This window comes from Colobus angolensis, unplaced genomic scaffold (genome assembly GCF_000951035.1).
Source record: "Colobus angolensis palliatus isolate OR3802 unplaced genomic scaffold, Cang.pa_1.0 Scaffold61, whole genome shotgun sequence".
NCBI classification, from domain to species: Eukaryota; Metazoa; Chordata; class Mammalia; order Primates; family Cercopithecidae; genus Colobus; species Colobus angolensis.
This window is the reverse complement of record NW_012119710.1, coordinates 5350098-5362627: the sequence shown is the minus strand read 5'-3', so window position 1 is coordinate 5362627 and position 12530 is coordinate 5350098. Positions and strand designations below refer to the sequence as shown.

General features: G+C 45.4%; 1 protein-coding gene across 1 annotated transcript in view; it reads right to left on the bottom strand.

Annotated features, from left to right (window-relative positions):
- Positions 1 to 12530, bottom strand: part of PTPRJ (protein tyrosine phosphatase, receptor type, J) — a 72941-nt gene that overhangs the window by 34258 nt on the left and 26153 nt on the right. The window contains exons 7-11 of the mRNA XM_011963562.1: positions 12202 to 12465; positions 9594 to 9845; positions 8281 to 8499; positions 5430 to 5693; positions 2768 to 3031 (exon numbers count right to left, since the gene is read on the bottom strand). Coding sequence (XP_011818952.1) covers positions 2768 to 3031; positions 5430 to 5693; positions 8281 to 8499; positions 9594 to 9845; positions 12202 to 12465 — 1263 coding nt within the window. The remainder of the gene's footprint in view (positions 1 to 2767; positions 3032 to 5429; positions 5694 to 8280; positions 8500 to 9593; positions 9846 to 12201; positions 12466 to 12530) is intronic.

Here is a 12530-nt window from a genome sequence, read left to right as displayed (position 1 = left end):
GGGATCTTCGGTCCCCCTTTGGCTACTGTGAACAATGCTACTACTATAAACACTGATGTACAAATACCTGTCCAAGGCCCTGTTTTCAATTCTTTTGGAAATATACATAGGACTGGAATTACTGGATCATATGGTATTCATTTCCTTTTTTCGAAATTGCTTTTAATGCTGTTAAGCTGACTTTTTCCAATAACAATAAAGGTTGTTCAATAATAGAAAGGTAACTCCCTAAGAGTTTAGATCTTATAGCAAGCCTTCTTGACTTTCATTCAATGGGACCATTGAATGAAATGGGTACTTTGAGACAATGGAATTCCAGGCAGGTGTTAAAATTACCCTGCAGAAATATTGATATTAAGAGGAAAGAATATTCATAATAAACTATAGTAAAAGAGATGCCTTCTCCTCACTAATACTAAACTTTACTGCTGTACCACATCAAAGTGTCAGTCTACATGGTGGATAAGCACTTGGTCTTAGACACCAGACACAGGTCAGTTTGCCACCTCGTCACTCTGGGCCAGTTACTTAAGTTCGCAGAGCCCCCATTTCTTACTCTGTAAGACAGAAATGATCATAATACCTGCTCCATGAAGTTGTGTTAAAAATGTAAAATACAGTATGAGAGCACTCAGCACTTTGCAGACCCCCAACATATTATATTATTGTTACAGTAAGTTCTGAGCAATAGCAAGTAGCACGATATCACACATCCCCATCAGTGGTGATCCTCTTACCATTATCCACATCCTTAAAAGACAGAAGAAACATGTTGATGTTAAGACTTCATGTCAACAGTCTAAAATGCAGACTTGCAAAGGGAATACTGCATCTCATCTGAGGGATGCATTTTAGTACACCCCTTATTTCGGAAGCAGATCCTCTGAGTGACTATCGGTGCTTAACCTAACCAGCACAGTTGAAGAAGCTTCTTCAAGGATAATCTCAAAAGCCTAACTCATTTCATGTGTGTTTCAAGGAATCTGTCCCATTTCTTTATTCTACCCTCTGTATAAAAGATTTCAACTATCTTGAATCAAAGATCTAGGAAGACTGTATGTTTTTCAACCTTTCAAAAAAAAAATTTCAAATTTTTAAAACAATAAAAAACATTAATCTCTAGAATTTTCCAGAAGTTTCTCCTGTGGGGCTAGAAACAATTTAATAATTTATTTAAACTGTTTCTATAAAAAAAAATGTTTTTTGAGACAGGGTCTCCCAGGCTGGGGCTGGTCTGCAACTGCTGGATCAAGCAAATCCTCCTGCTGCAGCCTCTCAAGTAGCTGGGACTATGGGTGTAGGCCACCATAGCTGACTATAAAATGATTTTATCAATTTCAATTAGCCTTCTAGAACTGACAAACTATCACATCACAGTGTTGTTTATGAAAGACTGTCAAGAGTCCACCTGCCCAACACAGCACAGTAGTTAATTTCTAACACATCTTGACCAGAGGTTCTTAAACTTTTTGCTCACAGGACTTCTTTACCTTCTTAAAAGTTATTAAGGCTCTCAGAGAATTTGTATTTACACAGGTTATATTTATTAATATTTACTATATCAGGGATTTAAAATGAAGAAATTTTTTAAACGTAAGAATCTACAGTATATATTCCATTAGCCCTCAGAGAGACAATGTCATCCCATGTTATATCAAAGTTGGAAAACTCCAAAAGAGAATGAGAACGAAAAAGCCAAATAACATTTTAGTATTGTTACGATAATACTACCTTGGAGACCCCTTGAAAGAACCTAGGGATCCCTAGAGAGCCCTGGACCACAATTTGAAAACCACTGATCTAGCCCAGAGGTCAGCAAACATTCTCTGTAATGGCCAGAAAATAAATATCTCAGGCTTCACAAGCCACACATTCTCTGTTGTCACTACTCAATTCTAGCTCCAAAGTAGCCATAGACAGTATGTAAGCAAATGAACATGGCTGTGATCCAATAAAACTTTATTTACAAAAACAGACAGTGAGCCAAATTTGGCATAGGAGCCATTCTTATCTGCCAACTCTGTTTCAGATGATGGAATTCCAGGCAGATGTTCAAATCATCCTGTAGAAATATTGTATTAAGAGGAAAGAATATTCATAATTGGCAAGTTGGGGAAAAGGCAGATTACAAAACCACATGTACAGATGGCCTCAATGTTTGTCAAAGAAATACATATATATTTTGGGCTGGACGCAGTGGCGCACACCTGTAATCCCAGCGTTTTGGGAGGCTGAGGTGGGTGGATCACTTGAGATCAGGAGATCAAGACCAGTATAAAAATTAGCCAGGCGTGGCGGTGCACACCTGTAATTCCAGCTACTCAGGAGGGTGAGGCACAAGAATAGCTTCACTTGAACCCAGGAGGTGGAGGTTGCAGTGAGCCAAGATCATGCCACTGCACTCCAGCCTGGGTGACAGGGTAAGACTGTCTCCAAAAAAAAAGAAAAAATATATATATGTGTGTGTGTGTGTGTATTATATATATATATATGTGTGTGTATTAAATATATGTAAGTATACATGTTTAAAAATTGTAAAATGTCATACATCAAGAGTGATTATCTCTGCTTGATGGTTTCCATGTAAGTTTTTTCTACTTGTCTGTATTTCACATAATAAATAAGCATTACTGTTATTATGAAAATTGTTAAAAGGTTTTTCTTAGATAATTAAAAGAAAAACAATATTTGGAAACATTATGTTTATTAATTATGCTGATATTCTTTAAGAAACATGATGGTTTAACAGAGAAGCCTATTTGCTTACCAGTTCTATTGCAAACTGTCCGAGACTCCCCTTCAGTCCCATTTGGTCCTTCTGGAACTATTTCAAAGCAATACTTGGTTCCAGGGAACAAGCCACCAATGATAATACTTTGGTTGGTGGTTATTTCTCCCCAAGCAACCTCCTGCACACAGGATTTGCATGTGATATGCATCTGAAAGGATTCTGCATCATGGCTACTCCATGCTAAGCCGATCTCCGTCGTGCTGACCACTGTCACTCGGAAGTCGGAAACTGGATCAGGGGCTATGCAAAGAAAGTAAACAACTAGATTAAAAATATATTTCTCCAGGAGACAGGGATGCCCCACCTCAGAAAATATTTACACTGAGATGAAATGTACACTTAGGACACCTGATTCCTCTCTTTGTCTTCTTTGTATCATCATCTATAACACAAGCCCCTCGGAAACAGCTGTTTCTGGCCATGGAGAGAGCATTTGACCATGAGAATGCAGAAGCTCTGTGCTCACACTGCACACAGTCATTCACAGGAAATGAGAGGAGGCGTGAGCTCCTGTGGTCCAGGGCTCAGGCTCTGGAGGAGAACCTTGGCCACACAGGCTGCTTTATCTTGAATGCATTACTAGCCTCCCAGAGCCTCTGTTCAGGGACGGACAGCAGAGACCACTCTTGACCCCCAAAATCCATTTCCCTGTTTTCCCTTCACCATACCCACCCAGATTTTTAGCGCTGTGTGTGCACAGCTGTTCAAACAAAGACCACATTTCCCAGCCTCCCATGCAGCTAGATGTTGCATGTGACTAAGTTTTGGTCAACAGAGCGAGAGCAGAGGTACTGGGTGACTTCTAGGAAGTGTCCTTTAAGGGTGGAGCACAACCTTCTGCCCTTCCTCCTTCTTATAGCTGGAGTGTGGATGCGATGACTGGAGCTCACGCTGCCTGGCTCTAGAACCAACACTACAGCGGTGGCTGCAGCTTCCTGATCCCAGGATCACAGCTCAGAACATACACCCCTGGATCCAGCAACCACAGCAGGGACTTCCTGATTCCTCCCTCTGCTGTCTGTGACCAAGGTGGTGACTCTCTGGGGGGTCAGTTCTGCAGCCTTGTCCAGGAGTCATTTCTTGGGGCCAGGCCTAAAGCCTGGTCCCCAGCTGTTATGAGCTGACTTGTGCTCCCTCACTCCCAAATGTGTATGTTTATGTCCTAACCCTCAAGACCGCAGAATGTGGCTGTCTTTGGAGACAGGGTCTTTAAAGAGGTAATTAAGTTAACATGAGGTCATGAAGGTAGGCCCTAATCCAGCAAGACTGGTGTCCTTACAAAGGGAGATGAGGACATAGGCACATGCAGACTAAGGACAACCACGTGAGGGAGAAGACAGTCATCTATAAGCCAAGAGGGAGGCCTCAGAAGAAACCACACCTGCCGTTGCCTTAATCTTTAACCTTCAGCCTCCAGAACTATGAGGAAGTCTATTTCTGTTATTTAAGCCACACAGCCTTTGGTACTTGTTCTGGCAACCCTAGCGAACTGATACACCAACTCTTCCAATGATTCTGTGACACCTCAATTGCCAGGATAAATCCCTTTTGGTTAAAATAGCTCACAGTTTCTGTTTCATGCAATTGAGTCCCGGATAACCTCTACCGTCCCCACCCTGCCTAGCACTGGGCTTCTGTTACGGGAGGGAGAAATAAACCCCTGTCTTGTTTAAGCCATGGATACTTGGGGGTTTTTGTTGTTGTTTTTAGTGGTGCTATTCGTGGCTGAACCTAATCCTAGCTAATAAATAGTAAAAGAGTAAAGGGTAAAGAAATGCAAGCATATTTCATTTTCCCAAAGAGCCAGTCCAAAATACATCTGTAAGAATGCTGAGGTGTGCTTCCTGGGAAGGAATGGACATTCTTGTGGGATAAGCCCTGGGTCCAGAGCCACACACTCCTGGGTTCAAGTCCTGCTCTGCTACTCACTAGCTCTGTGGCCCTGGGCAAACTGTTCAGCCATGAGGATGTCGTTCCCTCATCTGTAAAAGGGGACCCCAATACCTACCTTGGAGGCCACTGCAGTGTCTATAAATCTCCCGGCACAGTGCAAAATGCAGTGTTGGTGTCACTACTATTGTTTAATCGTATATAGTCAATATTATATCACCATACCACTAGTGTACCATTACTGTTTTATTTTACATTATTGGACCTTCTTTAGAACCAAAAGCTTTTTATTTGCTGCATAAAATCTTATTGTTAAGGGACATTTAAACAAACAAAGATGAGATGCAGCTGTGCCAGTGATTCATTATAATGTCAGCACCCAAGACACAAGGGGACATGAATATCCAGGTCATTTTTGTCTCCATGTATTAATTCACTCTAGAGTTACAAGCACAGGCTCCAGGTGAGAAATACCAGACGCTTAATCTCACCTCTGCCACTTTTCAGCTGTGACAGCTGTCTAGCACCTCTCTCAGCCTTGGCTTCCTATCTATAAAATAAGGCTACTGCCAACCACGTCGCAGGGCTGCTGTGAGTATACAATGTGCCAGTGCAAGGAAAGCACGTCACACGAAGCTCGGCGTGTGGTCAGCTGACAGTCACCATTATTATATCACACATCCTGTGTTTGGGCCCACCATGTAGCACGACAGCAGGAAAGGGTGGCGAGAGCCAGGCATGAACTCACGGGTGTGCACTTGGAGGAAGCCCGGTGTGCCCTCAGTGTCACCTAGGAAAGGACACACTGTGATGCGGTAGAAGGTGCTTGAGTGGAGTCCTGAGATGACAGCGTGAGCCTCACTGACGGTGAGATTGAGAGAATCTGTCTCCCCTGCCACGTGTATCTTGTAGGTATAGTTAGATGACGACTCATTATCACTGACTTTCCAGGTCAGGGTCAGGCTTGTGGCACTGATATTCACAACGGTGACGTCAAAAACCTGAATAGCATCTGTGAGAACACAAGAGGAGTTCAAAATAACCAGAACGGCCAAGGCAGAGGGAGGGAGAGGTCATCAGGGCATGCTGTGGAGCCCAGGAAACTCTCCTGGGGGGGTGTTCCTTCCTCCTCTGCACCATCAACCACGGCTAGGAAAGCATGAGGGTCCCAGTCAAAGTCCGGCATCATCAGGCGGTGAAGAAACCACCCGGCCAATGGCACCTACAGGGTTATTCTTTGTTCCTTTTTGCAAGTTGACTTTAGAGATTTGACCTAAATGACGACTTGGACTCTATGCGTGTCTTACCCTAGGGCCAGGGGCACCCAGAAAAGTTGTCAAACACAAATGATGCAAAAGCGAACACTGCGATCTACGTGATCGCCTGAGATCACAGAAGTCAGGACAAGGCAGGCCTGGGTTCTAGGGCTCACTCTGCTATGACACCCAATTGGGCCGCAGGAAATCCACTTGAGCTCAGCTTCCTCATCTACAAAACTGGGAGAGCAATCCTAACCTCAAGAAAAGACAACCCAAGTGCCAGTTATTCGCCACCTGCCCACCCCACCCTCCCAACATATCTGCTGTCCTTCCCTCACCTGCTCTGTGCCCAGGAGGTTGACCCTGCACAAGGCATCACAGGGGGGGTCTCGCCATGTGGGCTGTGACCAGGTTCCACCATGAGCCAATGGGCAGGCCCCTGAAGGGCCACAGGAGAAAGGAGTCGGTGCCTTCCTCCATCGCCTCCTGCTCTGGGCCTCCTGTTCTAACACAACTGTGTCCTCCACTGCCCCAGCTCTCACTGGGCTCCAGAAACACCCCGTCCTCCTCTAGCCCTTCAGCCCTAGAGGTGGCTTTCTGCCGTGGACGAGTCTTGGGTGCCTCAACAATGTCCTCTGATGGTTTCCTTAACCCTGCCCCACCTAACTAATCACTTCAAAAGTGCAGGGTGCTCTGAGGTGGGTGGAAATGTGTGTGTGTGTGTGTGTGTGTGTGTGTGTGTGTGAGAGAGAGATTTGCAACAGACTGAATGTTTCTGCCCCCATAAAATTCCTGTGTTGAAATCCTAACCCCTGATATGATGGTTTTTGGAGGTGGGGCTTTGGGGAGGTAATTATGTCATGAATTACCTCCCTCCCAAATGGTATTAGTGCCCTTATCAAAGAGGCTGGAGAGAAACCCCTCCCTCACCCCTTCAACCACATGAAGACCCAGGGAGCCTGCAACCCGGAAGAGGAAGACGGTGTTCACCCAGAGCCCAGGCATGCTGCAGCAGCCCAGTCTCAGACTTCTAGTCTCCAGAACCCTGAGAAATAAATGTTCATTGTTTACGCCATCTAGTGCATGGCCATTTGTTACAGCAGCCCAAACTGAATAAGATTTATTTATACACACACACTCGCCCCTTAAAGAGAGGGTAAAGCTACCATAATGATTATTTACCAAGCATGAAGACAGTTCAACGCAAACCAGGATGTGTGTGAATTCACACCACCAAAAGCCTGAGATGTAATCACTACTACTTTGCTTTTGCTCAAACTGCTTTAAAAAACAGGGACCCCAGACCCACACGAATTCATGAGTCATTTTAGCAAACCAGGCAAAGGGCCCTTCTCCTGGCTGGACCCAGCCCTCGGGGCATGGCTTGATGCAGGGCACACAGGCCAGATTTCAGCCCCTTTCACCCTCTCACACAAGCTTACCGTGTGCAGGACACCCCACCACTGCCAACCGCACCCATGTAGGAGCCCCTTCCTCCTCCTCCAACTAACCCACCCTCTGGAATCCAAGCCCTCCTCACCCCAGAGCCTCCCGCCTGCCACTCCTGCCAGGTCACTGCGGACCCAATGAGGTCAGGCGGCCTCTCCTACAGCCGCTTCCTCCCCACCCACCCCGACGTTAGCAAAACAAGTACAAGGGGAAGGAAGGACACAAATGGACCCTCCTTCAATGTGGATACCAGGAAAAGCTGTCATTCCTTACAGACATGGCTTCTCACTAATGTCTTGCCAAAACTTCTAGCCCTGTACAAGTAACACAGCCTGGCCAGTAACTACCTCTAGGTATTCCCAAACGTGTTCCCCTCCCGTTCTTTTCACCAAAGCCTCCAAATACTGGTGAACTTACAGAGTGAAAGTGCTGATAAATTATAGCGAAGAAGCAGCAATGTGCATTTCAACAAGCATTTCAACAGAAAGACTGGTACGAATTACGAGGGCAGGCGACAAAATGAAACTCACTTTCTTAACTCAAAGTAGGGGAAAAATACGCAATGATTATCTATTTTTAAGAGGAAAGTATGACGCCAGTTTGTGTCATCGGCCACCACGCAGAGCTGTGAAAGACGGCACGAGGCAGTGCCCGGTGCTTGCACACAGGGGCTGCTCCGTGTATTTGATTTGACTTGATGAGAGATGTGCACTGCCCATGGAGTTAAGAAGAAACTGAGCAGATCTGCTCTGTCCAAAATCTCCTCCAGAAAGCTCCCTCTGACATCAAAACTAGTTGTTATGCAAGAAATCACTCAGAATCAGAATCACAGGAGACAGAACACTGCGCTAGGAAACTCTGGCTGCCACCATTTTACAAAGTTCAACCTACTTGTCCTGAACTCTATAGTCTGGGGCTGTCCTTCTGTGCCATTCGCTGCTTGGGAATAAACGGTGGCATTGTATCGGGTGCCAGACTTTAACTCGACAAGCAGGACTTCCGTGTCTCGGGACTGCTGAATGGAGGATGAGTCCGCAGGTCCCAGGAGGGACTCACTATGCACAGGGGCGGTGGGGCTGCCTGCCCGGCTTCTCTCTGTGTTGCTCGCATCTGTTTCAAGCACAGGAAACAAAACGACATCAACCACAAGAGGGACACATCCCCCATCTTCCTTTGGAGCCCCCCACCCCATCAGATGGCCATCAGACAGTGGCCACAGTTAGTGCTCCATCAATATCTGCTCCCTTCCTCCTCCAGAGAGAGAAGCAGCCCCTTAAAAAGGCCTGATAGCTCCATCTCCATTTGTACTGTTATTCCAGTAGCACCACAGATATCTGGTGCTTCTCTTTCAAACTCTGCTTATTTTAGGTCATTCTCCCTTCTTTGGGACGTTATCTTCTCCTGTCCCAGCATGGATTTCCAGGGATAGCTCCGTGAAGCAGATTTTGCTAATCAGACCCCACTCAAGACACGTTTCCCTGGACCAGACCTTGGTGGGTGGCGCAGCTGCAGGGTGTGAAACAGGAGCAGCTGGCCTCCTTGAGTGTGCAGAGGGAACTGCTCTGAGAATGAAGCTGATAAACAGAAAGAAGCAGGAGGGAGGGATGAGAATTGCCTCATCTCTTTCTCTAAGGCTTCCCGCTAGCAGGAAAATCCACACGAGACAATAAATTGTTCCTTCTGTCTGAGTCATCCAAAGTCTGGTTTCTGTCACTTGCAAGCAAGGATCCTGACACCCACTCTGTGGCTGTTTTCTTAAGTGTACAATGCAGGTTAAGTTCCTGTCCTCCTCGTGGAGTTAGCCTGGGGATCCTCTACAAATGCTCTGAAATCTGCAAATAACAATGCCAATGTCAACCAGCAGACGTGATAAGTTCATCTGAAGGCCCAACTTGGGTTGACACAGCTGTTATTTGCTCAATTGAAAGATAGAAAGCTAAAGGGGCCTCTACTTTCCCGGGTACCAGACTCTAAAAAGTCTCAGTCCCTATTGCTGTTCTCAGCCCCAATGTGTTCCCCTGTAAAATCAGAACACGTTTCCTTCCTTCCTCATGCAGATGGGGGATCAAGCTAAAATGTGGAGGAAAAGCCCTCTATAAATTCTAAATCTCCATACACATGGAAGATCAATTTATTTTTTAAAATATTAAGTTACTGAAAGTGAGAACCAGTAAGGGAGATGGGAGGTACCCTTTGTAACTCACCCAAGCCCCCTTCTGTGCCCAGGGGGTCTCCCTCTGTCTTATTTGATTGTAGAAGATATGGGTTGATGTTGTATTGAACCCCTGGCTTCAGGCCTGAGATATTGACTGCGAAGTCTTGAGTTGACTCCTCATGGCTTCCAAAGCTTTCAAGAAGCACCCGGCAGGAGGCAGTGCCATCGCCATTGCTCCAGGAGAGAGCAGCCTGCCTCACACCCGTGAGGGCAACACGGAGACCAGAAACTGGAATCGGCTCTATTTTAAAAACACAACATGCATTAATGGAATAAGATATATGCAGTCACCTTCATTAAGAATGACTGGGGTTCAGTGCTGGGAGCAGGTTTTAAAAGAAAAGAAAAAAAGAAAGAATGACTGAGGTCACTGAGGTCCCAATGTGACTCACTAAAAATACTTCCTTTCTATCACAGTCCAATGCATTTCCATCATTTCACAGCAGGGCTGGGGGAGAAAATAACAACGCGGAAAAGAAGAAAAAACCTTAAAACTGAAATTGTTTAGGATCCACACTGGTCTCTAAGATTAACCCCAATAGTGACTGGACACTCTTCTAAATTGTCCCTTTTAAATGGTAGCATTTAATTACATGTGTTTTAGATATCAGGAACAAAGCCTCAACTAAAGTGACTGCCTACTAATCTAAAGGTCTCAATTCAAGACAATGCAAATAATATCATTTTAAATTACCACGACATTTCAAGTAAGCAGCACATTCGATATCCCAGCCCCAAGGGGATTCTTCAGAAGACATTCCATCTCCACTATATCCTGGCCCTTCCTCCCATCACCTTATTTGGTTGATGGTGACATAAGTCAAACCACTTCACCCAAAATGACATGCACTCCCCTTCCTTTTCTGATAAGAACACAGAGACCCAGAGAGGCAGGGCGGTTTGCTCAAGAACACACACTCCCAGTAGCAGTGAGGACAGGAGAACCCAGGGCTGCAGCTTCACGTACAGAAAAGCACAGGTAGGGCTGCAGATAGAGCCCTGCCTGAGGGCTGCAGGGGTCTGAAGGTGAAGACATTGGCCTAGATGATTCTAAGGCACCGTCCAGCTTCGAAACAGTGAGATGATTCCTCACAGCACGTCTGTCATGCAAAGATTTCTAAATCAAGTCAGTCGTGTCTTTTTGTTTTATTAAGTAACGCGGAACCAATAAATTCCCAGCTCGGTGACTGTGGATAGCTGCTATGAACATCACTGCACCACAGTGGTCTAGAGTCAGACTCCGGGTTCCAGTCCCACCACTTGAAGCTCAGTAACTCTGAGACGCCGGAAGAAACTTAACTTCTCCGTATTATAGCGTCTTCCACTGCAGCCCCCAGGGTTACTGTGAGGACAAAATAACAATAAGGACAGCGAGGCACACGGTCCGTGCTCAATACGCAGCAGCTGACGGACCTGCTTCAATGCAGCCCTGTGCTCGGGGATTTAAGGCAGAAAAGGACGCTCAGCCCCTCTACCGGTGCTTCCTGCCCCTCCGCATCCCCTTTCCCACGGCCACCCCCTCAGGCTCGCCTTGTCCTCGTCACCATTTCCAAGTTCTGTGCTCTTTTCTCTCATTCTCATCTCTTCTGTCTTCTCTCTGTGCTCTCCTCCTTTTCCTCTCTTTCACAAGGTAACAGAGCAAACCTTTACAGCGGGTTCTCCCCACCCCGCCCCAAGAATAGGGCTCTGAGGAGCTCCAGGAGTTTGTGAGGGTGCCCGTGACACCCGTTTCTTTGGCTCTTTTCTCTCCAGTTCTTTTTGTTTTTACTTATTGAGCTCCTGGGCACGGTTTTGTTTAAATAAATAGTTTCCTGACTAAAAATGTTAGAAGCCACTGGTTTCATGTTTGCTGCTCCACACTGGACCTCGTTCACCTCCAGCCATGGGGGCTCCAAGAGCTCAGGCGCCCATGGCCGACTCCAGCACCTGAGATCACACCCCCCAGACCCGCAGATCAGAAAACTAACAGAGGACCTCTTTTTTCAATTTTTTGGTTCTCTTCACCTTAAAAAAGAGTTTCTCCACCTGTTTTTTCAAATGTTTGGTTCTTTTCAGCTTAAAAAAAGAGCTAAGTTGGCAGCTATAATAGATGGCTTAGGCATTGACATCTAAGATAAATCAAAATCTAAACTGTCAAATCTGAATTAAAATTTAAATATCATCCAGCTCTTATTTCATTTGAAACACATACTCCTCTATAAAATACACCCAACTTCCCTGCCCAACAGAAACTCCTGGGAATACAAACACAGCATCAATTTCCTGGGAGCTTAAAAGGCTGGTAATTACCATGAAAACACGTTTTTAAGGAAGTCTCTACTCCTGAGTCTTAACAGAAAAGTAGGTATTAACCAACAATAACAGAAGATTTTTAAAACCACATGGAAGTAGTTAGAACTTCCCAAAACAAATAGGGCCTTCATACTGAACAATGCAGCCACCAGAAATCCGAGGCTTGAAACAACACAGCACCTTTTCTCCTCTTCTAGTTTATGAAAACCACTCTCTTTCCAACAGGCAACTTGAATGGACAAGGCCCTAGAATACAGGATAATAAGAAATGGTTTGTCACCATCCCTGGGAGCCAGTCATCTTACCTGTGACGACATTTATGACTCTGGGATGTCCCCAAGTCTCATTGCCTGTTCCTGGAGTGATGGAGAACGCATATGAAGTTCCAGGACGTAAGCCTGTGATGTTACACCATGGTTGATACACAACAGTAACTGTCGTCTCATTTTCCATCTCATTCTTTACTACACACTTGTACTCGGAAGCAGCTGGGTCGTCACTTTCCCAGGTTAAGATCACATTGGTTGGACTGATGGAAACAGCTTTAATGTCAAACACAGGACTGGGCCCTATAATGTTTTCAAAAAAAAAAAAAAAATTATTGCACTTCAAAAAGAAATGTAAGAGCGAGGTC